At 39.5% G+C, this 26,216-nt stretch overlaps 1 protein-coding gene across 12 annotated transcripts in view; it reads right to left on the bottom strand.

Annotated features, from left to right (window-relative positions):
* The window catches only part of LOC102954804 (centromere protein P), a 244,534-nt gene that overhangs the window by 198,273 nt on the left and 20,045 nt on the right, over positions 1 to 26,216 (bottom strand). For all 12 annotated transcript variants that reach the window (XM_042963600.1, XM_042963603.1, XM_042963602.1 and 9 more), the window contains exons 3-4: positions 25,609 to 25,697; positions 14,229 to 14,317 (exon numbers count right to left, since the gene is read on the bottom strand). In XM_042963600.1, coding sequence (XP_042819534.1) covers positions 14,229 to 14,317; positions 25,609 to 25,697 — 178 coding nt within the window. The remainder of the gene's footprint in view (positions 1 to 14,228; positions 14,318 to 25,608; positions 25,698 to 26,216) is intronic.

The raw sequence follows: 26,216 nt of genomic DNA, 5'->3' as shown, positions 1-26,216 counted from the left end.
AAACCATATGACTTCACTCATATGAGGACTTTAAGAGACAAAACAGATGAACAGAAGGGAAACAAAAATAATACAAAAACAGGGAGGGGGACAAAACAGAAGAGACTCATAAATATGGACAACAAACTGAGGGTTACTGGAGGGGTTGTGGGAGGGGGGATGGGCTAAATGGGTCAGGGGCACTAAGGAATCTACCCCTGAAATCATTGTTGCACTATATGCTAACTAACTTGGATGTAAATTTTAAAAAATAAAAAATAAAATTAAAAAAAAAAAAAGGAATGAGTAATTCCCAAATGTGACCCCCCCCCCCAAAAAAAACCCACCTATGCCTATAGATTCATACAGACGTCTAAGCCCAGACAAAGGACAACCAAATGTCTGAAAATTAAAAAACAAAGCAAAAAAATAAAGACTGTGTATTTCTCACCAAGAACCACGGAGGCCAAAAGCAAGTGGCACTACATTTTTCATAAGCTGAAAGGTCTGACCCAACTAAAATTCTGTATCTAGAGAAAATCTTCTTCCAGAATGAAAGTTAAGATTCTCATATAAAGAAAATTAATTTGCTACCAGAGACCTCACTGGCATAGTTCCCTCCAACTCTTTGAGCATATTTAAAATAGCTGATTTACAGCCTTTGTCCAGTAGGTCCAATGTCTGGGCTTCCTCAGGGATGGTTTTTATTGATGAGTTGCTCTTTTCCTCTGTGTATGGGCCATATTTTCTTGCTTTTTGTTTTGCATGTCTCATAATTTTTGTTGAAAAATGAATATTTTATTTTTTATTTTAATTTTTTTAACGTTTTATTTAGTTTTGAGAGACAGAAACAGAGCATAAGTGGCGGAGAGGCAGAGAGAGAGGGAGACACAGAACCCCAAGCAGCTCCAGGCTTAGAGCTGTCAGTACAGAACCCAATGAGGGGCTCAAACCCACGAACTGTGAGATCATGACCTGAGCCGAAGTGTCACCTTAACCGACTGAGTCACCCAGGCACCCCAAAAACTGAATATTTCAAGCAATATAGTGTGACAATTCTGAAATCAGATTCCACCCCTCTCCAAGGTTTGTTGTGCTTTTTGTTCTTTTTGTTTAGTGACTTTTCTGAACAAATCTGTGAAGTCTATACTCTGCTGTGTGGCTCCTCGAGTCTCTGCTCAGTTAGCTAGCATCTGACAGAGATTCACGGTCTTTGCCAAGGGGCTCTTCGTGTGTGTCAGGACACGTCTCCAATACTCAGCCAGGCAAAGGAAAATACCACCTCAGCCTTCACCTGCTCCCTCTTGCAGAACCTCACAATACAATCAGCCAGAGTGAGAACGGTAGTCAGGGCATCTCAGGTCTCTCCCGAGCATGAAGACACAGCCCAACACATGGACCTTCCAGAGTCTGAGGAATACACCAGAAGTTTCCCAAGTCCTTACGGCGATCCCATCCTCCAGCTTTTCTGTTGAGGGTTTTAGTTAACCTATTAGTTCCCAAGTGTTGGGCACCACCTCAGGCAGCGATGAAGTTTAAAAATTGCTTCCAAGTATCTTCAACAGATACTCCCAGAGAAAAGGCTTTCACACTTGATGAGCTCTACATCAGATCCAATAAATACAGCCTTGCAAGTGAGTTCTTTGAGGGAACTAAAAACAGGTCAAATGAGAACAATTCACAGGGAATGCATCTCTGAAGGACTCTCAACTATTCTGTCCCCTCTGGTGGCTGCCAGGCTTTCTGGTTGTCACCATGACTGCAGGCTTGTAGTCATCAAGGTGACCACAGAGCTCCTAAGGGAGAACTGGAAACAGGGCATTTAAGAAGCTACTTACTAAGATTCTGCTGTTTTTCCTAAATAAATGCTCCCTAGATTGCTTCAAGACTTCCTCAGTTCGTTTGTAAATATGATTCCCACACTTTTGGTCAGTTTTCTTGCTGCTTTTATGGAGGATAAAACCGTCGAAGGTACTTACTTACTCTGCTAGTTTCACTGACATCTATGCATTGGATTTTAAAAGGACTCAAAGAGGGCTTTCTGTATGGACCCTCTGGTTTCTGTATTCTGATGCTTTAACATCTGGGGCCTTGCTGATGCTGGAGGAACTGTCCCTCTCAAGTTAGCAAATTCCTAAAGACAGTAAACAATTTGCTCGTGAGCATGCTTTTCAAACACGATCCAACCAGTCCAAGGCCCACACCCCATCAACTTCCTTTATCAAGCTCTCAAAACTTTGGCTGCTATCCACCTGCTCTAATTACCCAGGATCAGGTATCCCACAACTGGGGACAACCCCTATGCTCCAGAGCCTCCTGAAGTTATTCAAACTAGTCAAGCCTAAGCCTACTCATTCTGCCTCACCTGTTCCTTCCCTTAAAAACTGCTATACTCCCACTCTCCCTCTGCCCCTTTAGTGCTTCCCTCTGTGGCCCCCAGTGACATGGTGTGCCCCTCTTGTTGTGAACTATAACAAACTATCTTTTCAGTGGTGACCGTCTCCCAATTTGTTGGCCTTACAATACTCAAATAATAGTAAAACCTATTAAAACAGGTTCTAATGCATTTATTCGTAACTTCTAGATATTAACCATACAGTACACATAAGCATAGATGTATATATCAAATGTAAGCTGTTTCCTATACATGGCAAAAGGACTACCCCAGAATATATAAGCAGCAGTGGTGATGTTCATTTTCTCCCTTCTTGGTCATTCAGGCAAATGGTCCTGTAGAAAGTGATGAACTCATTGGCACTGCTTCTCAGAGAGACCTCACCAAATTGGTCTTCATGGCAGCTGGAGTTGTATTACAGTGCTATTTCTATGAAGGTGGCCAGTGTAGGACAGCTCATGATCATTGGGCAAATGGCACTCTGAAGCTACTTTGAAGCTAGTCTTAGTAAGTTTATTAGAAGTTGTAATGATAACTCCATGAGGGCTTCTGTGTAAGTCAGTACAGGGATTAACTGAATAGGGATTCTTGGGAAATGCTCTCAGAGATGTGAAAAATGAGCGTGTGTGTACTGTTCATTCAAGGTGCCTGTCCAAATCCTTTCCAGTTATGGCCTTTTATGATTTTCTGTGCTTTTTTAAATTTTCTCCAAAAGGAGTGCTTTGCAAAAAAAAAAAAAAAAAAGGCAAGCCGGCCTCACACACAGAATTCATTCTTGGGGAATCCTTGTAACTAGATCAATAGAGTCTATTGTAAATAGTGGTGGGCACAAATACTTACCAAAGGAGTTTAGGAATCTGTGCCCCAAGTAATACCAGACAACAAGCAATCTGTAAGATGAAGTAATTCCATGGAAAGTGGGTGGCCCCGGGGAACAGTGTTTTGTAGATCTGGTTTTGCTGACAGGCATTCCCCAAACAGTGGCAATCACTCCATGTTGTAAAGGAAACCTAAGTCACAAATGTTCTTCTCATAGCTCTCTCATTCCTATTCCTATTCCAGTAAGTTCCACCATTTCTCAGAAATATTTTTATTCTTTGATTCATAAACATATAAACTTTGAGAATGGGGCAAAGCCTTGCAAATAAGTTTATCCAGTTCCTTCATTTTGAAGATACATAAAAAGCTCCACAGACACGAAACGTCTTTCCTAATTCAGTGGCGTTAGTCATTAGTTTAAGAAAAACCCAATGAAATATGTTATACCAACATATATTGTCCTTATCATGTTTATAATTTACCCTGCCTCTGAGTGATTATACCACAAGACGAAATGCAGTACATTTGTAGAGCACCTGCAGCTGGTAACAATTGGACACCATGAGGTGAGGCCCCGACCTACTCGCGTCTCACCCCGTCACTGAGACCCTCCTGAACACGCTCTGTACCTTAGATACCATTCCCTCACCCTGCACATTCCCGATCTCCCATCCTAATGGACCACTTCTCTCTCTCTGGTGTATTACTTACTTTTCATGTCAGTTTTGTTTACTATCTGTGGGCAGAGGGGTTTTGTCTGCACGCTGCTACGTATCCAGCACACGGAGCAGTCTTGCCACATAGCAGATGTGCACTGTTGTGCACTGTTGGTCCCACAGCACTTACAACAACACTTACCAGCCAGTATGTTTTCCATATGAGCCTGGAAAATCTTTTTAGGCCAGAATAGAAGGAAGTGCTCGAAAATATAATGAGGGAATATCACATGGATTCAGGAACCGGCCTGAAGCTGTTCCCACTGGTCCAGTGTAAGACAATTTGCACACCAAAGTAGAGTAAGGAATTATAAATATTGAACATAACGAAGAATGAAACCATACCATAGTAAATAGATAGGTACACACAGACACACATATAGAGAGAAGAAAGGAAATCTATTTCTTTTTTCTTAAGTTTATTTATTTATTTTGAGAAGGACAGAGAGAGAGCATGAGTAGGGGAAGGACAGAGAGAGAAGGAGAGAAAGAATCCCAAGCAGGCTCCACGCTGTCAGCACAGAGCCCAATATGGGGCTCAATCACACGAACTGTGAGTTCATGACCTGAGCCAAAATCGAGTCGGACGCTGAACCGACTGAGCCCTAGGTGCCCCCAGGAGATCTATTTCTTCAGCATAAGGCCTAATATCTACTGACATAAGTGGAGGAAGAGCCAGAGTTGAAACATCATCATTCTGCAACCATCACAACAAAGAGTGATCACACAAGAGTCACCAGGGGATGCTAAATCTAAGCAGAAAATTTAATGATGAGTACTATCTGTATGGTCATAGTGTCCCCTCACAGACATTAACATCTGCGTGGTCACAGCGTCCCCTCACAGACTAGTATCTGCGTGGTCCTAGTGTCTCCTCACAGACTGCCTATTATTCCAAGAGAAAGCAAAAAAACCAAAAACACAAATCACGGACCATCCAGTGGACAGTAAGGCGACAGTATGACTGAATCAAAATTACTGCCACCTACACGGGCAGAGAACTGAGAAGGACAACATATCACCGGTACGGTATTTTGCTTCAGAACAGCAACGGATCTTGAATAAAGATTGAAGACAAAATGAGGAACATTCTACTAGGGGGTAGGAAAGATAGAACACCTGTATTTTGTCAAGCTGGCAAAGTAATAAATGGCAAAGAAAGATTCTAGAATTGTTCAAATTAAAGGGAATCTAAAAGGTCATGACAATTACATGCGATACTTGACACTAGACTGGATCAGGTAATGCACCGGAAAAGTAAATGCAGAGAAGGTCATCATTAGATGAACTAACCAATGGAAATACAGGTGGCAAATTAGATAAAAGTTTTATATCAATGTCAGCTCATGAAGTCGATTACTGTGTTATGAATATACAAGGGACTATCACTATCCTCAGAAATGTATACCAGAGCCATAATACATGCAATGTGTTCTAAAAAGGTTCCACCAGGAGGAGCAGCAGAAATGGTAGAAATGTGGGTAAATACAACCAAAGTGTTCGTCTTCTCTTAAGTTCTTCAAATTATGTATGGTGGTCAAAGGTAAAAAATCTTAACACTGGTTGATGGGGGTCTTCAGTGTATACACATGAACATAATTCCTGTGAAAACCACAATACAGAGCATAGAAGAAAGGAACGTATATGGTTACAAGCCTTCCAGGTTGCACTTGCAGTGGCAAAGTATTAAATCTAACTAGAGCGTTGAAAGTTAGATTATGAATGCTGCAAGCCCTGTAGCAGCCAGTAATTAAATAACAAAAATAACAAAAACCCAGATATAGCCAAAAAGTCAGTAGATAAAATTAAAATGGAATAGTAAGAAAATAAATAGTCCAAAAGAAATCAGAAAATGGGAACTCAGGAACAAAAAAACAGAGACACAGAAAATGAAAATAAAAGAACAGATGCATTAACACACAGTTACATAAGCATCTATTTTACAGGGAACACTGAAGATTGTTAATCTTACTCTGGTATCCGTTACTAATACCTTTTTAATGTCTGAGAGAACAAATTACACTATGAAGAATACCGGCCTATAAAGAGCGGCAGTTCCTTCATTAGAGTCTACACAGGCCAAAGTGACATATTTTAATCTCCATCAAACAAGGGAGCAAAACTAAGCTCTTAATCATGTGATGAGGAAGGGAGCCAAGAAAAAAAAATCTTAAAAATGCAACAGCCCAGGTTTAAGCACACACAGACTACAGACACTAGACACTCAAGAGACAGAGGGAGAGAAGAGAGCCTGACCTGTGACATTAATTTAACACAGAACTGTATGGAAAAGTGGACTAAATCACAACTCTTCACCCCCATTCACGTCTCCACAAAGGACACTCCATTACACACTCTTCCATTACAGAAAGAACAACATTGTGCACTGTTGGCTCTACAAGTTGTAAGAGTGACTGTAATTTATCTATTTTTCCCAGGCACAGTCCAAACTTCACTAAACGTTAAACAGATGTTATGGATTTCTTTCACAAAATGTTGGCAGTGACACATTTCAATCTGAACTAGAATAGTCAGAAAAGTAAAATAACTCGAAGTGTCTTTTTCTTAAGGACAAAGCAAAACATAAAGAGAAATGGAGGATAAAAATTCTAAAGTTTTATTAGGTCTAAAGTCAGATGGACATCAGAAGTTAATTATTCACTAAAATATTATCAGTCACTCTCACATATTGCTGGTATACAACATGGTATGGTCACCTTGGAAAACACTGTGCCAGTTTATTATAAATTTAAACATGTTGTAATCATATGACCCAGCAACTCCTTTCTAGTTATCTACCCTGGAGAAAAAACTTACATCACACAAAAACCTCGAATCAATGTTTACAGCAGCTCTATTCATAATCACCAAAACCTGGAAATCACCCAAATGTCCTCCGATGGGTAAAAGGGTAAACACACTACTACCAGTATACAGAATACTACTCAAGAAATGAAAAAACGGGTGAATCTCAGTTCATTTACTTTAGCTAAGTAAAGAGGCCAGTCTCTATGGAATTTCATTTATTTCACATTTTATAAGAGGCAAAACCCTAGTGATCAGAGCAGGTTTTGCTAGGGGTTGAAGGGTGGGGGAAAGGTGTGACTATAAAGGAAGAATATGCAGGATTTCTGTGGTGAAGGAGCTGTTCAATATCATCGTGGTGGCAAGCACACAGAAACCATTCAATCTGAATAACACAGAAGGAAAAACTGCAAAAGATTACAGAGCCTCATGGACATATGAGACAATGCCAAAAGCTTTTACATTCATATAATTGGAAGTCCAGAAGCAAAGGAGAAATACATATATTTATGTAATATATAATAAACATAGCAAAAAATGAAATTACAATGGAATATTTTTTAAAGTATTCAAATAGGGTTGCCTGACTGGTTCAGTTAATAGATCATGTGACCCTTGATCTCAGGGTCATGAGTTCAAGCCCCAAATTGGGGATAGAGTTTACTTAATTAAAAAAATTTAAAACATTCAAATCATCCAGAAAATGCATGAAAAGCAAACAGAAGAACAATGAAACAGAAAAATAACTAAATGGGTAGACCTCAATCAAAAAATATCAATGATTACATGGGGCGCCTGGGTGGCGCAGTCGGTTAAGCGTCCGACTTCAGCCAGGTCACGATCTTGCGGTCCGTGAGTTCGAGCCCCGCGTCAGGCTCTGGGCTGATGGCTCAGAGCCTGGAGCCTGTTTCCGATTCTGTGCCTCCCTCTCTCTCTGCCCCTTCCCCTGTTCATGCTCTGTCTCTCTCTGTCCCAAAAATAAATTAAAAACGTTGAAAAAAAAACTAAAAAAAAAAAAAAAAAAAAAATATCAATGATTACATTAAATGTAAATGATTCATAGATCTAAACATAAAAGGTAAAAGTATAAATTTTTTTTTAATTTTGGTGAAAATCTTCATGACCTGAGGTTAAACAAAAGTCACAGACATCATATCAAAAACATATAAAAGAAAAAAAAGATTGTCTTCTTAAAATAAAAAAATTTTGCTCTTTGAAAGATACAGTTATGAAAAAGGAAAAGACAAGGGGTGCCTGGCTGGCTCAGAAGAGCATGTGACTCTTGATCCCAGGGGTTGTGAGTTTAAGCCCCACGTTGGGTGTAGGGATCACTTAAAAATAAATTCTTAAATAAGAAAAAAAAAGGGGGGGGGGAAAGAAAATGAAAAGACAAGTTACAGAATGGGAGAAAATATTTGAAAATTGCATATATGACAAAGGACTTGTACAGAGAATACATAAAGAACTCTCAAAACAACAGTAAGGAAACAACCCAATGAAGCCATGAGTGGAAGACATGAACATAAACTTCACCAAAGAGGATGAACAGACAGCAATAAAGCACATGTAAAGACACTCACAGTATCAACCATCAGGAAAATGAGATGCACTATACTCCCACTAGAATGGCTAAAATCAAATATACACAAACAGCACAGGATGGAGAGCATGTAGAGAAACCAGAACTCTCATACATTGCTGGTGTGAATGTAAAATAGCACAAACCTCTGGGAAAACATCTTGGCTGTTTGCTTTTTTTTTAATTTTTAATGTTTGTTTACTTATTTTGGGTATAAAAGAGAGGGAGAGAGGGAAGGATACAGAGACAGGGAGAGAGAGAAGCCCAAGCAGGTTCCACACCCAGCACATAGGGCCCAACATGGGGACTGATCCCATGACAGTGAGATCATGACCTGAGCCCAAAGCCAAGAGTAGAATGCTCAACCGACTGAGCCACCCAGGCACCCCTAGGCCAATTCATATAAGCTAAAATGTAGGGGTGCCTGGGTGGCTTAGTCAGTTAAGAATCTGACTTTGGGGGCGCCTGGGTGGCTCAGTCGGTTAAGCGACCGACTTCGGCTCAGGTTGTGATCTCACGGTCCGTTGAGTTCGAGCCCCGCGTCAGGATCTGTGCTGACAGCTCAGAGCCTGGAGCCTGTTTCAGATTCTGTGTCTCCCTCTCTCTGACCCTTCCCCGTTCATGCTCTGTCTCTCTCTGTCTCAAAAATAAATAAACATTAAAAAAAAATTAAAACAAAAAAAGAATCCGACTTTGGTTCAGGTCATGTTCTCACCATTCGTGAGTTCTAGCCCCACACTGGGCTTTGCACTAACCGTGCAGAGCCTGCTTGGGATTCTCTATCTTGCTCTCTCTCTGCCCCTCCCCTACTCGCACTTTCTCTCTCAAAATAAATACTTTAAATATATATACAAATGTATATAATGCATATGGTATATGTTTATTATATAAATTTAAGAATATGTTTACATATAAATATACATTTATAACATATTTATATTTATTATAAATATATAAGTATGTTTTAAATATATATATAATTTTAATAAATATATATTTATATTATATATACATGAAGAAAGCATGTGTGCACACACCAACATGAGCAGGGGAGAGGCAGACAGAGAGAATCCCAAGCAGACTCCACACTGTCAGCACAAAGCCCAATGCAGGGCTTGAACTCAAGAACCATGAGATCATGACCTGAGCCAAAACCAAGAGTGAGACCCATAACCAACTGAGCTACCCAGGTGCTCCTAAAGTCTTTATTTTTAAAAAGACAGGAAAATGTAAAAAGACACAGAACTTTCACAAATGACAAGTACTGTCCATGAAATTGCAAATTTAGTAGAGGGGGGTTTAAAAGATTAGTCAGAAAATGAAGAAATAATTGCTGAACTGAAATACAGATCTGAGGAATAATCAGGAATAAGCACAAAGATACAAAGAAATAGAAAGTACAGAGAAAGGGTAAAACAGATACAGAAGGTGAACAGAGAGCATGTCCCAAACTCTGGAATGAGAATCAGAGAAAATAATGGAAAGAGCTCTGATTCTACTAAGGATGTAAACAGCTGCAGAGAAGACCATCCACACATATCATCAAACAAATCTGGATCTATAAAATCATAACATTTCTTGAGTCTATTAGAGACCCAAAGCCACAAGGCAACCAATAAATTTTTCTTCCTCAAAGCAAAGACATGACACAAACTGTTCGCTCTTGGGTCAACTTAGGAGAGGAAAGCAGTCCCTATTCAAGTGGGTAACAAGAAATCAGCTAAAATTTCATAAGTTCTTTTTTTGTTGTTAAGTTTTTTCCTGTTTTTTTTTTCTTTTCTGTTTTTTTTTTTTTTTTTTTTTTTTTTTTTGATATAGAAAAAGAGAGGGAGAGAGGGAGAGAGAGAGAGAGCGCGCGCGCGCGCATGTGCATGCCGGGGAAGGGCAGAGAGAGAGAATCCGAAGCAGGCTCTACGCCATTGGCATAGAGCCCCATGTGGGGCTTGAAATCACGAACTGTGAGATTATGACCTGAGCCGAAATCAAGAGTTGGATGCTCAACCAACTGAGACAACCAGGTGCCCCAAATTTTGACAAATTCTTAACAACAAATACGGGATAGAGTGTCATTTTGGAACAGGTTGGAACCCCAGACACAAAGGGACACCACCAGAAAAACCAGGGTCATGTCAGAGAGAGCTCCCTGCCTCTGGCACAGGCACTGCCAGGAACAAAGTGAAGCCAGAACTCTTCTTTGATGGAAACCAAAAACCCTGAAATGCTGAAAAAAGGGCAACAAAGCAATGGAAGAAAAAATCTCTTGCTTCCAAGGGAGGAGCACAAGTCAAACTCATCTAACGTTGGGAGATGGACAGAAAACACTCCTGTTACCAAGACAAAGATCCACTGCTTCAGGAAGAGGGCAAAAACCCCATTCCATGGGAGGGGCAGGAAACCCACTGGGCCCAGGATCCTACACCAACACCAAGCATTCATCTGATAACCCTGCAAGAGGAACATGGAAGTCTCTCCTGGCCAAGACCAACCCCAGATCCAGGCGGGCTTTGGCTCTACTGGGGAGGAGGAGCAGGAACACCAGGGAGCCCAACCCCTGAGGTGCAGGTACAGAGGACTGCCCAATACTGAGGATGGACCCTGAAAACAGAGAACTCCCGTTGTTCCCACCACAAGCCTGGCACCAAGTAATAAGCATCAACAACTACTACTGGGGAGCGTCAAGCACATGGAGAAAGGTTCCCCTTAGAAAGGCAGAAAGCTGAGTGGATCTGGAACACAGAGAAGAACCCTCCAGCTCCCAAAACCACATTCTAAGCATAAGGAAAAACAGACCTTGAATTTGAGTTCACAGATGGAAGAATCTGAAACCTATGGTGAGGTGGTGATTTGAAGCCTACTGATGACGGAAACAGTAAAAATCCCAAACCAGCTCAACTCCTGACCACTTTGAATTGACGCCACACTAGTAGCATGATAAACGTACCCATTTCTGAGCATAAATACTATTTGCTTCAGTCTCTGTTTTTCCACAACGTATCATTAAAAAAAAAAAAAAAAAAAAAAAAAGATGACATACAAAAATTTATGAAAAAAGACCCCAGAAGTAGCAGAATCAGGCTCCAAGATGATACAGATGTTCGCACTATGAGACAGGGACATTAAAATAACCATGATTAAAAGTCACAGAGACAGGCGCCTGGGTGGCTCAGTCAGTTAAGCGTCCAACTTTGGCTCAGGTCACGATCTCACAGTCCATGAGTTCGAGCCCCGCGTCGGGCTCTGGGCTGATGGCTCAGAGCCTGGAGCCTGCTTCCGATTCTGTGTCTCCCTCTCTCTCTGCCCCTCCCCCGTTCATGCTGTGTCTCTCTCTGTCTCAAAAATAAATAAAAAACAATAAAAAAAAATTTAAAAAAAAAAAGTCACAGAGACAGAAATACAAATGGAGGGGAAGATGGGAAGCTACTGTTTAATGCACAAAGAGTTTTAGTTTTAAAACATGAAAAGTGTCATGACATAGATGGTGGTGGGGCACCTGGGGGTAGGTAGGTTGAGCTTCCGACTCTTGATTTCGGCTCAGGTCACAATCTCGCAGTTTGTGAGTTCGAGTCCCGTGCTGGGCTCTGAGTGGACTCTGTACTGACAGCTTGGAGCCTGGAGCCTGCTTTGGATTCTATGTCTTCCTCTCTCTGTCCCTCCCCCACTTGCACTCTGTCTCTCTCTCCCTCTCAAAAGTAAACATCAAAAAAAAAAAAAAATTAAAAAAAAAAGATAGATGGCGGTGCACCTAAGTTAAATACATCATGTATGTATTTAATACTATAACTGAACCCTTAAAAAGGATTAAGAAGGTAAGTTTTATGGTATACGTATTTTATCACAATAAAAAAATGAGGGAAAAAAGAGCTAGTACAAAGATATATGAAAGAGTCTTGAATCTTGAAGGTAGTGGTTTCATGAAGCTACAGAGGTGATAAAATTGCATAGAACAAACAAGTGATTGTAAAACCGATAAAATCTGAAAAAGCTCTGTGAATTTTACTAATGTCAATTTTCTGGATGTGAAGAGTATACTCTGTAACATGTTATCATTGTCAGAGGCTGAATGAAGGGTATGTAGAATCTCCTTGGATACTGGTTTTGTTTTGTTTTTTACAATTTTCTGTGAATTATTTCAAAATTAAAACTTTAAAAATATGTGTAACAGATGAAATAAGATTAGCAAAATATCAATAATTGTTGATGCCTAATGTGTAGCTGCAGGTTAATTATTCTATTATTTTTACATATATATGAAAACTTCCAAAGTAAAACACTAAAGAGAAAAATAGCCATAATTAATAAATTAAAAGATCTAATGGAAAAAGTTGTACAAATGCATTAACAAATGGGGACTTTCAGTAGACAGAAAAATTAAGGGTCAAATTGAAAATGCCAGAGGTAAAAAAACATGACATTAGAAGTGAAGAATTCCTTCAAAGGGCTCACTGGTAGGTGGGACTTCAGCTGAGGAAAGAATCTGTGAACTTGAAGATAGGATAACAGAAATTACCCAAACTAAAATGCAAAGAAACAACAAAGAGTAAAAGACATAGAAGCACCCAATCCCTGAGGTGATATACCAAATGGCTTAATATATGTGCAGTTAGCACTGCAAGAGAAGCACAGAAAACAGAAGATTTGAAAAGATGTGGATGGGAATTTTCACACTAACACACCTTAGAAATAATACTGTCAAACTGGGGAAAAACAAAATTAAGAGAAAGGTTTGAAGGCAGCCCCAGCCCCCAAATTAACCCTTACAGCAGACTTCTTGTCAGGACCCACGTGATCCAGAAGAGACTAAAGAACATCTTCAATGATGTCGGAGAAGAGCGGCCACCCAGTTGTCAGTGGTCAACAATATATTCCTGGTCTCCCTCCCACACAGTTGTTCCCCGTCCAATCTCTGTCTAGGACCCTCTCCCCACCACAAGGTCCACTTCTAGTCCCTCCTCCAATCTCCTGAAGTTCAAGGCTTTAACTTCTACCCACTGGCAGAAAACTCTGGGGCTCCATCTCCTGCCTCCAACCCTGCTGAGCTGCCTACTTCCTATTTTTACTGCTGTGCTTCACAGATACTCAACATGTCCAACCTGAAGTCACAACCTCACCTACCATGATTCTCTTTCAACTTTCTCTATCTCAACAAATGCAATCACCATCAAGGACTCCTGATCCCTCCCATTCGGCCAATAATTGTGCTTCCTAAATATTCCCCAAATCCAAACCCATCCAGCACTCTACCTCAGCTACCATTATGCTAGTCCAACCTACAAATGTCTTCGGCATTTTCATAGGCTAATCACTGACCAAGCTGTACCTGCTACTATCCGCCGTCAATCCCTTCTCCCTGTGGCATCCACAATAGTTCTTTCTAGGATGTCACACACTCTCCAGGCTCTGCTTTAGTAGCTTTATGCCGGTCTCCGGACGATGATCAAAGTCCTCGTACCAAACTCCGTGCAGTGTGGACCTTACGGACTTGACAGCCTCACCTCAGAACACACTCTCCGGCTCACACCCTGCTCCTGTCAGTTGCGCACAGACGGCATGCTTCCTCTTTGCATAGTGCCTATGTACAACTACTCTGTCGAGGACCTCTTTGTTAGGTTACACCTACACATTATTCAGAGGTCAGCTCAATCTTCAGGAAATGAGTCCATGTTCTTCTTAAAAGTCAAATTCCTGATGTGTGCTTCAACAGGCATTACGTAACTCTCCTCTGTAGCAGGGAGCGCAACCACAATTTTAGATTTATTTCCATAATTAACTTATGAGTTCACCAATAGGCTATAACCTCCATGAGTATCAAAGATTGTATCTGTTCTTCCTCACATTTTAAAGCCTAGCACATAGTTAAAAAAAAGGGGGGGGGAGTAAACTTAAAACTGTAGAGTGAAAACAACCCCTAAAAAAATAAAAATTTGTAATATCTTACCTAGACACAAATTCACTTAATTCTGAATATTCGGTGGGCTCCATTATTATGTTGAGGTCAGTAATAACAGAAGATAAACTCTCCTTATTCTAAAATTTAAAAAAAGTTTATACATCAGATCACAGTAAACACTTAAATAAAATAAAGAGACAAAAATTATTTTAAAAAATACAAAATGAAATACCACCAAGCAATAGGAAAAGGTAATTTTAAAAAGCCACAACAGGAAAAAAAAGCAAATATAATCACACAAAACACTTGATATTTTTTAAACTTTATTTCTGAGAGAGAGAGAGAGAGAGAGAGAAAGCGAGCACATGGATGGGGGAGAGGCAGAAAGAGAGAGAGGGAGAGAATCCTAAGTGGGCTCCACAGGGGGCTCGATCACATGACTGTGAGATCATGACCTGAGCCGAACTCAAAGAGGCGAACTCAGACGCTCAACCAAGCCACCCAGGCATGCCAGAAACTCAAAATATTTATATTAAAAAATGACTTTATAACTAAAAGTGAAAGAATAACCTGACAAAAAATTTTTACCATAAACATGACAAGGAGAAATGAAAACTGAAAAGAAAAATGTGAAAGACATGAATTAAAAACTGAGATGTATTAGACAATTAACATGGAAAAAAGTATTCACTCTCACTAGTAAAAAGACAAATGTAAATTAAACCAATGAGGTAACACTTTTACCTATGAAATCATTTTGACAATACATACTTTAAAATACACATATTCTCAGGGCACCTGGGTGGCTCAGTCAGTTGGGTGACTAACTTCAGCTCAGGTCATGATCTCATGGTCTGTGAGTTCGAGCCCTGCATCGGGCTCTGTGCTAACAGCTCAGGACCTGGAGCCTGCTTCAGATTCTTTGTCTCCCTCTCTCTCTGCCCCTCCCCCACTCACACACTGTCTCTCAAAAATGAATAAATGTTCAAAAAAAATTTTTTTCAATACACGTATTCTCTATACCAGCAGTATGACTTCAAGAATCTATCCTAAAACAGTAAGAAATGAAGACAAAGACTTATGGCTACCTATTACAAAAACATATTTTGATCTGTAAACTCGGGTTTTCTCCTTTACTCTAGTAAATTTTGCTCTATTATATAGTTGCCTATCATTTGTCTTTCACTTGTTTTTGCAAAAAGCATATATTGACCATTTGTGGTCTTCCAGATTGTTCTTTTCACTTGCTCTTACAGGTGATTTTCCTGGAGAGTGCCCTCCATATTCACCTCCTGGTTACTTCAAATATAGTTCTCAGCACTATAATTGCTTTCTTTTTTCTTTCTTTCTCTCAGTTCTCTTTCCTCTTACTCAATTTTCTATAAATGCTTCATTTGATAGAGCAGGTTTTATATAGTGTGTTCTTGTATTTATTTCCTGGACTAATTCTTTCAAAGTGAACTTATCCCCATTTTCTTATTAATTCACCTCATGACAGTACGTTTGTGTATGTCCTAAATGAAGATAATAAAACATGGCACCATATTTGTGCTCTATTCTGGGACTACTACGTGTTCACAGGAGTAGATCTAACAATTTCTAATATTTCCTAAGAAGACAGTGAGTGGTTACTTCTTGACACTTCCCCATTTATCTAGGCACTATCTGATGTGTCTCTGTATTTTGAGCTGCTGGAGAAATGGATATTGACGGCTTATAATCTCTGTTTAGTTTTTTAGCTGCCTGAGGATACAGTGGGAATTGTTAGGAGCAAAGGATCTCAACAGATATTTCTTCAAAAACATACAAATGGGCAGAAAGCACATGAAATAATGGCCAGCATCATTAGTCATCACCTGGTCATTCCATTTGACCCAACAATTCTATTGTTAGACATACACCTAAGAAAAATGAAAACATATGCCTACTTATAAGCTTACACACGAATGTTTACAGTAACATTAACAGTAGTAAAAAGGTGAAAATAGCCCAAATGCCCATCACCTAATAAATGAGTAACTAAATTTGATATATTCATACAATGGAATATATTCAATCAAAAAAAGGAAATGCTATATGCACAAACCTTGAAAATACTATCTTGAGCGAAAGGAGCCAGTCAAAAAGATCACATATTACATGATTCCATTTCAACAAACTGTCCAAAATACACAAACCCATAAAGATAGAAAACAGATTAGCTGTTGTGTAGGTCTGGGCAGAAGAAGAGGGACTGAGGGATGATAAAAAGGGGTTTCCTTTTGAGGTGATAAAAATGTTCTAAAATGATGTGGTGATGGTTGTACAACTCTGAATATACTAAAATTTACTGTATATTTTAAATGGATGAATTATTTGATATGTGAATTATTATCTCATTTGACCAGTTTTAAATTTTTTAAAAAACCTCAGAGGCACATCTTGTCTTTTGCTTGAATATGTGCGGGTGTGTGTTGGATTTTGGCCTTTCACCCATTAGGAAAGGCAAATAAACCTTACCTCACTATAAAGCCTATGATTTACAGGCCCCTCCTTATTTATTTATATCAAGATTTATATCAAGAGTTGTATGCTTAACAGACTGAGCCACCCAGGCACCCCAGATGTCTTTTTTAGTGTTTTTGTTTCCTTCAGATAAATACCCAGAAGTGGAATTGCTGGATCATGTGGTAATTCTGTTTTTAATTTTTGAAGGAATTCCATACTCTTTTCTATAATGACTGTACAAATTTACATTTCTACCAATAGTCAATAATACACAAGAGTTCCCCTTCCTCCACATCCTGGCCAATACTTATTTCTTGTCTTTTTTATAATAGCCATCCTAACAGGGGTTAGGTGATATTTCATTGTGGTTTTGATTTCTATTCTCTGATTTTTTTCATATACCTGTTTGGCAATCTGTATGTCTTTTTGAAAAAATGTCCATTCAGATCCTCTGCCCATTTTTAAACCAAATTGTTTGGTTATTTTGCAATTGAGTTATAGCAGGTCTTTATATATACTGGAGATGAACCCCATCAGATATAGGATTTGGAAATATCTTCTCCTATTCCAAGGGTTAACTTTTCATTCTGCTGATGGTTTCCTTTGCTATAGGGAAATATTTTAGTTTTATGTAGTCACACTTCTTGATTTTTGCTTTTGTTGTTTTTGCTTTTTGGTATCAAAAAAAAATCAACACTGGGACATGTCAAGGAGTTTACTGCCTATGTTTTCTTCTAGGATACTTATGGTTTCTGGTCTTACATTCAAGCATTTAGTCCATTTTGGGTTAATTTTTTGTGTATGGTGTAAGACAGAGGTTCAGTTTCATTCTTTTCCATGTGGCTCTCCACATTTCTGAACACCATTTAGTGAACAGACAGTCCTTTCCCCATTGTATATTCTTGACTATCATAAATTAATTTACCACATATGTGTGGGTTTAGTTCCAGGTTCTTAATTCAGTTCCATTAATCTTTATATGCCAATACCATATTGTTTTAATTACTATAGCTTTTGTAATACAACTTGAAGTCAGGAATCATGATGCCTCCAGGTTTCTTCCTTTCGTAAGAGTCAACTGTCTATTAGGGATCTTCGGCGGTTCCATACACATTTTAGAATTCTATTTTCTATTTCTGTGAAACCTGCCATAGGACTTTTGATAGGGGTTGTAGTTGAATCTGTAGATTCCTTTCAGTACTGTGGACATTTAAAAAATATTAACTCTTCTAATCCATGAGCACAGAATATCTATCCATGTATTTGTGCCTTCAATTTCTCTTGTCAATGTCTTATTGTTTACAATGACCAGGTTTTTGACCTCCTGTAGGTATTTCAATCTTTTTGAGGTAATTAAATAATTTCTCTTATAGTGCATTATTAGTGTACAGAAAAAGAACAGATTTTTGTATATTGATTTTGTATCTTGCAGCTTTACTGAATTCATTTATAAGTTCTAATAACTTCTTGGTGGATTCTTTAGGGTTATCTAGATTTATTTTTAAGTTCATTCTCTCTTGCTTGCTTGCAATAATCTCCACATGGGTCTTGAACTCATGTCCCTGAGATCAAGAGTTGCACATTCCTCTGACTGAGGCAGCCAGGCACCCCTGTTTAGGGTTTTCTATATAGAATATCATGTCATCTGCAAATAGTGATAGTTTTACTTCTTCCTTTCCAATGTGAATGCCTTTTATTTCTTCTTTTTCCCTAATTGCTCTGGGTAGGACTTCCAATACTACGCTAAATAAAAGTGGCAAGGGTAAAAACCCTGTTCCTCATCTTAGAGGAAATTCTTTCACCTCTTCACCATTGAGTATAATGTGGGATGGTCATAAATTGCCTTTATTAGGTTGAAGTATGCTCCCTCTATACCTATTTCTTGGGCATTAATATAAAAAAAGGGATGTTGAGGGGCGCCTGGGTGGCTTAGTTGGTTGGGCATCTGACTTCAGTTCAGGTCATGATCTCACAGGTCGTGACTCTGAGCCCCGCGTCAGGCTCTGTGCTGACAGCTCAGAGCCTGGAGCTGCTTCGAAATCTGTGACTCCCTCTCTCTCTGACCCTCCCCCACTCATGCTCTGTCTCTCTCTGTCAAAAAATAAACATTAAAAAGAAAAAAGGGGATGCTGAATTTTCTCATATACTTTTCCTGCATCTATTGAGATGATCATATGATTTTTATCCTTCATTTTGTTAATGTGATATATCACAGTAATTGCTGCAAATGTTAAACCACTCCTGCACTCCTGGATTTAATCCCACTTGATCAAGGTGTATAATCCTCTTACCGTATTGTTGAATTTAGTTTGTTAATATTTTGTTGAGGGTTTTTGCATCTATGTTCATTGGCAATATTGGCATGTAATTTTCTTTTCTTGTGGTGTCCTCGTCTGGTTTTGGTATCAGGGTAACACAGGCCTCTAAAGTGAATGTATGGGTCTTCTTTCTTCTTCTATATTTTTGTATTAGAGAAGGATTGGTATTAAGTCTTCTTTGAATGTTGGGTAGAATTCTCTAGTGAAGCTATTTGGTCCTAGATTTTTGTTTGCTGGAGGGTTTTCAATTACTGATTTAATCTTACTAGTAAGCAGTCTCTTCAGATTTCTTCTTGGGTCAGTCTTGGAAGGCTGTATAAGTCTCTAGGAATTGATTCATGTCTTTTAGGTTGTCCAATATGTTAGCATACAATTGTATTCTTATTATCTTTCCTAGCTTTGTGATATCAACTGTAATGTCTCTTTCACTTCTGATTTTGAGTTCCTTCTCTTTTTTCTTGGTGAGTCTAGCTAAAGGTTTGCCTATAATTGTTTATCTTTCAAAGAAAACAGCTCTTGGTTTCACTGGTCTTTTCTACTGCCTTTTCAGATTCTATTTCACTTATTTCTGCTCTGAGCTTTGTTATTTCCTTCCGACTTCGGGCTCTATTGTTTTTGTTTTCTAGTTCACTGAGGTGTTAAGACAGGTTTTTTGAAGTTTTTCTTGTTTCTTGAGGTATAAATTTATAGCTATGAACTTCCCTTTTAGAACTGCTCTTGCTGCGTCCCAGAACTTCAGTATGTTATATTTTTATTTTCCTTTGTCATGAGGTATTTCATTATTTCTCATTTAATTTCTTCATTAACCTGTCAATATTTTAGTAGCATGTTATTTAATCTCCACATGTTTGTGCATTTTCCAGTTTTCTTCTTGCAACTGTCGTCAGAAAAGATGCTTGATATTAATCTTCTTAAACTGTCAAGACTTGTCTTGTGGCCAAACACATGATCTATCCTGGAGAATGGTACATGTGCACTTGAGAAGACTGTATTTTCTTGTTTGTGAATGGAATGCTCTGTATGTATATGTTAAGTGCATCTGGTCTAACCTGTCATTTAAAGCCCATGTTTCCTTATTGATTTTCTGCCTGGATGACCTATCCATTGATGTGGGGTATTAAGGTCTACTACCATTACTGTACTGCTGTCCATTTCTCCCATTAGGTCTTTTAGTATTTGTTGTATATTTAGGTGCTCCTATTTTTGGGTGCACAGATATTTATAAATGTTATATTCTCACGTTGTATCAACCAACCCCTTTGTTGTTACATAACGCTCTGCTTTGTCTCTAATGATAGTCTTTGTTTAAAAGTCTATTTTGTCTAGGGGTGTCTGGGTGGCTCAGTTGGTTAAGCACTTCAGCTCAGGTCATGATCTCATGGTCTGTGAGTTTGAGACCTACCTCAGATTCTGTGTCTCCTCCCTCCCTCTCTCTCTCTCTCTCTCTCTCTCTCTCTCTCTCTCTCTCTCTCTGTCTGCCCCTCCCCCCTCACATTCTTTCTCTCTCAAAAATAAATATTTAAAAAAAAATTTTTAAGTCTATTTTGTCTAACCGAAGTATAGCTACCCCAGCTTTCTTTTGGTTTCCATTTACATGGAGTATCTTTTCCCATCCATCCCTCCACTTTCAGTGTCTGTTTGTCCTTATGTTTGAAGTGAGTCTCTTGTAGGCAATGTATAGATGGGTCTTGGTTTTTTTTTTTTAAATCCATTCAGCCACTCTATGGTTTCGATTAGAGGATTTAGTTACTTTACATTTAAAGTATTAATTTTGTATGTGCTTATTGTCATTTGTTATTTTCTGGCTGTTTCATATTTCCTCTGTTCTTCTGCTACTCTTTTTTTGTGGCTTATTGACTTTCTTTAATGGTACACTTAGATCCCTTTCCCATTATCTTCTGTGTATCTACTGTAAGTTTTGGTTTGTAGTTACCATGACACTTTCATATAACTTGTATTCGTAACAGTCTACTTTAGGGGCACCTGGGTGGCTCAGTTGGTTGGGCGTCCAACTTCAACTCAGGTCATGATCTCGCAGTTTGTGAATTTGGGCCCGCATCGGACTCTGTGCTGACAGCTCAAAGCTTTGAGCCTGCTTTGGATTCTGTGTCTCCCTCTTTCTCTGCCCCTCCCCCACTCATGCTCTGGCTCTGTCTCTCTCTCAAAAATAAATAAACATGAAAAATAAATTTTTAATTTCCCTACTATGGAATCATTTTGTTCATTACATCGGGTTTCAGGAAAAGCAGTCACAAAAACCTACTTAGCCATTTTTCCTACAAACTGACACCCATCTGATTTATTATGCTTTATGGAGTATGAATATGGACACATGTTAATTCTGATGTTCTTATGACACCAGACAGAAACTCTGGAGAATGGAACTGCATATTCCAATCACTGCTGACAATAACAGCTGTGCCAACATGGGTAATCATTCAAACTCCCTTGAGGTATTTCCCTATAAAATAAGGGCATTGAGCTTAATAATCATAGTGACCTTATAAGGTCACTTATGGTTCTTAGCTTCTATTACTATGATTTTATTATAACAATACTAAGTACAGTAGTTTTATTATTTAGGTTACTTTTCAATTTTCTGATGGTTAAATATCTCCCTCTAGTGGAAATTTTGTTTAAAAAATGTTTAAGAATTCAGAAGACTGCTGTGTCTTCATCATTTTCTTCCCTACAAGTCTCAACTATAAAAATCTGAACACATAAAATGGTAAAACCATTTTAGAAGGCAATGTGGTACCATCAATCAGAATTTACATGTACGTCTCCTATGAGAGCAGGTCTACTACTCTAAAGGCATATTTACACAAGTAGGCCTAGAATATATGAGGATTTACCATTAAGTAATAAAAAGTTTTTCTAAAAATTCTCATCAGCTCATTACATTAGAATTTTAACAAAGAAATATAGTCTGTTGTTCCCTACTTCTCCTACATACGACTCATTCCTAAAATCTTCCTTTTTCGGGAGTTGTTTGAGACTACTTGCAACATCTTACTTAGTAGTCTGGTCCTCAAGAAAAATCATAAAATTGGTAAGGCAGAGAGAGAAACCAAGTGTTGGTAACATAACCAGGGAGAGTCTGTAGCAAATTAAGTAAAATTGAGCAGTTCAAAAATTCCTGCTATTTTGGAGCGCCTGGGTGGCTCAGCCAGTTAAGCATCCAACTTCAGCTCAGGTCATGACCTCACGGTTCGTGAGCTCGAGCCCCACATTGGGCTCTGTGCTGACAGTGCGGAGCCTGCTTGGGATTCTCTTTCTCTCTCCTTCTTTCTCTTCCCCTCCCCCACCTGCACACACACATGCTCTCTCTCAAAATAAACTTAAAAAAAAATCCCTACTATTCTGAAATGTAAACAATGACAACTTGTATCTCTTTAGAGATTCAGCAGTTCCTGTGTATCTTTGTCTACCAAATGTCAACTGTCCTCTCCTTAGATGTTTCCTCCCAGCATCCCCTAAAGCATATGGGACAGAAACTACTGGTAGTTCCCAAAACCTGTACTTCTTTCTAATACCAATATTTCACTGGTCTCACAGCCATGCATAACAAAGACTGAATTTCCAGTCTCTCCTGCAGTAGGTTACTGGCCAACAGAATGTAGGTAATAATGATGTATGTTACTTCTAGAAAGTATCTTTCAACAGAAAAGGTAAGCCCTTGTTTGCCCATTCCCCATCCCAACACCTGAAGTGCTCAAATCATCACCATACCATGATTTGGAAGCCACAAGGCTAATGGCAGAGCCTGATACTCATAAGGCCACCATGTGGCTCTTGAAAGCTTACCTTACAATTTTGTTTAAGCAACAGAGAAACTTCTAGTACTTGTAGTACTTTGATCCACCTTTATTAAGTTTTCTGTCATATGTAGCTCAACTAATTCCAATTTACTCAGCATGTGAGCTAACAGTACACATTTAAGTCATTAGTAAATGCTTACAAAATTTTCAATCATGCTTTGGTACTATGGGATGATCATAATATGAAGCTAAAAGTACTGCTGAGCTTAATATTAAGACATATTACGTTAATAATGACAAAGCTCAATGCCATTATTGACATTATGTATGGGCTGGTGCCACCACAGCCTAGTAGAAGGCAGGAACATGGCCACTGCAGCAGGGCCCACATGGCTCCAATCTTGTCTATACTGCCTCATACAGCCACCCAGGACCAGCAAGCCAAACAACTAAGGGAGTTACCCAGTGCTGGTTCATGCCGAGAATGCCTCTGGTCAGGCAGCAGCCATTCTTCAGAAGCACATCATGGTCTAAAAAAATATCTCCAAACTGTGATGTCATCTTGATCTGACTCATAATGGGATCAAACTACCATCGGTATTATCTCTTAAGCCACAGCCCCATTAATGAACAGGCCAGTCTTTGGGGACAAGCCATTCTGGAATGTACAGCTCCACTCAGCAGCTGGTTCACCTCGAATTCTAAGGAGGAAACTTCTCTTTTCAGTTGGACTTATGGACAAGCTCCCAGGATGAGCCTAATTTTGCCAACAATCTTGCTACTCTCCATACAAACAATAACAGAAATAGCCTGAATGACCCCAAAGCTACTAGGATACTCCTGGGCAGTGTATACACTGCTATTACAGATTTCTTAGACACAGAGATGGACCTGGGGCCTGACTCCACCAACCTGACATGGACTGTAGGCCTGGTCCATTAATGGAGGCCAGGATGCAAGTGAGTATGTGGAATACCACTACTCTGAATTTAGGATCACATTAGCTCCAAAGAGAAAAAATTCAGGGGCCCCTGGATGGCTCAGTCAGCTGAGCACCCAACTCTTGATTTTGGCTCAGGTCATGATCTCACAGTTCATGAGATTGAGCCCTGAACTGGGCTCTGTGCTGACAGTGGGGAGCCTACTTGGGATTCTCTCCCTCCCTCTCTGCCCCTACCCAACTCGTGTTCATGTTCTCTTTCTCAAAAATAAATTTAAAAACTTACTTAAAAAAAGAGAGAGAGAGAATTCAGTTGGCATGACTGTACAACCTTTTGCAATGGGATAACACCCAGGTGTTCCTGGGCACCCAAAAGAGAAGGAAGCATGGGGTCCTGGCACAGGCTTTCCATCCCAAGTGAGACCAATCCATTTGTATCCACATTCTGTTTTAGTCTTTGGCAGATAATCTTTGAGGTTATGCAACACAAAAATATCATCTCGGTGACCCTGTACGTTCCTAAGGCCTGGTGACAACCTGGAAAAGTTTACCTCCCCTAAGGCCACTCATCACCCATGCCCTGACTGTGTCATATCCTGCTCAACCAGCCCTGGCAATGACATACCGTGAATGTCCTTAGTTACCTCAGCAGTGTTGCAGGGGGAATACTCTGAAGTGGGAGTGAGGTGGGAGCTCGGTCATCAGATGAGGGGCCCAGACATGCTTCAGCCTTTTCTCCGCCTGGTGGGACCAGAGGCAGCAGCCAGGGATATGGACTGCAAAGACTTCTCGAGAAGCAAAACCTCTCACCCAGACAACTGGAGCAGGCACTCCTGAGTAGTTGGAGGTCACTATCTGACACTTTAAGGAAGCAGGGTCCTGATTAGCTGACATCAGTCCTTGTTCTATACGAAAGGGGAAAACTTGGGCTGTTTTTGTGCTTGAGGACAATGATCAGGAGTCTTGGTAGATAACCATGAATATAAGCAGCAACTTGTCCATGTGACTTGGGTTGTGATACCTGGGCTGCACCTGCTTTACCAATGAGTTGAGCCAAGACAGCCTGTCCACCCTTCCCCATTCACCTCCTTTACACATACTCCACGTAGGCCCAGTTCACAAAACCAACTAGTTGAACTGTTTTCTGCTATCAAAGTTTGTGCCCAGGCCTGGTCAATTCTTGAAATTACGCCTGGATCCCACTCTTCTTGGACCCATACTTTGAAGGTATCTGAACCTTGTTCTGCCCAACCCTGGCCATATGCTGCATACTATCATTCTGTCTACTTCCTGATTTTATGTGAAAGTCTTAGCCAAAAGTATCTTCCTCTTGTGTCGTGTCTTGGCAGTCCAATATAACTTGCTGGCATAACCACAAAACACCTTGGAGTCTAATTCTCCAGCCCTGAGCTTTCAGATGGCCGTGGTTCCAAATGATTACAACCTCAGGAGAGGTCCTGAACAAGGACACCCCAATCAGCTGCTCCCAAATCCCTGATCCACAGAAAATGGGTGAGGTAAACAGTTTTTGGTTGTTTCAAGCCATTAAATTTGGGGGATATTTGTTAAGCAACAGCAGATAACTAATAAGTAATAGATGGCTGGTATATCAGCCGACTAACGAAGGCATCCAGAACTATTCCCCTGACCTTGGGGCTTGCTCTGAGGGATGAGGAGGATCTTGCTATCTGCCTTCCAATAAAGCCCATATACCCTCAGCAACAACCCTCTCATATGCAGTTGTCAGGGTGTTTATACTGTAAAAATTTTTCTGACATGGTATCACTTTGCACAAATGTACTACAAGAGGGCCCTGGTTCATGAATTCCTCCTTAGTTCAGCCATTGCTGAAGGCTGTGGTATGAGAATTACTTAATCACAGCAGCAGAATCTCTGTTATCACAACATACTCCTTCATTTACCTGGATCTCCAGAATCTGAAATTCAAGTTGAAATGTAATCATGTGGCAATTTCCTGATAACCTGTGTCTCTGCAGAACTTTCTTTATACCTGTAAATCAGAAAAAAAAAAAAAAAAATTTTATTTGCAAATAAGTTTCCTCCAAATACCTCTTAATTTTTGTGAACATTTATAACATGTGGATATACATGTGAGGTTGTATGTTAGCATTGACATTGCAAAATCTAGAAAGATATGCATCAAACTGATTTACCTTTGCAAAGATGAACTAAAGATAACTTGTACTTTCTACATCTCAATTATACCAAAGATTATGGTAAGAAATAAAACATGCTAGTATAACTCTACACAAGTTTGAATCATAACTGATAGGGTTTTCCCCCAACATTATATGACTCTAATTAAAAAGAGTACATGGAATCTACCTATTTGGTTGTGTTACCTTACAAAACTTTATACTTAAATGTGTAAAGTGCATTTTGCTAAGTATACAACTCAATATTTTTTTAACATGAGTTTCCCATCTAACTTCCACTGAGATCAAGATACAGAAATGTTAAAATATGCCATAAAGTTCCCTTATGCCCTTCCCCAGGCTACTTGTCCCCC

Source organism: Panthera tigris, chromosome D4 (genome assembly GCF_018350195.1).
Source record: "Panthera tigris isolate Pti1 chromosome D4, P.tigris_Pti1_mat1.1, whole genome shotgun sequence".
Lineage (NCBI taxonomy): Eukaryota > Metazoa > Chordata > Mammalia > Carnivora > Felidae > Panthera > Panthera tigris.
Note: the sequence above shows the minus strand (reverse complement) of the source record. Positions and strands in the feature narration are given on the sequence as shown.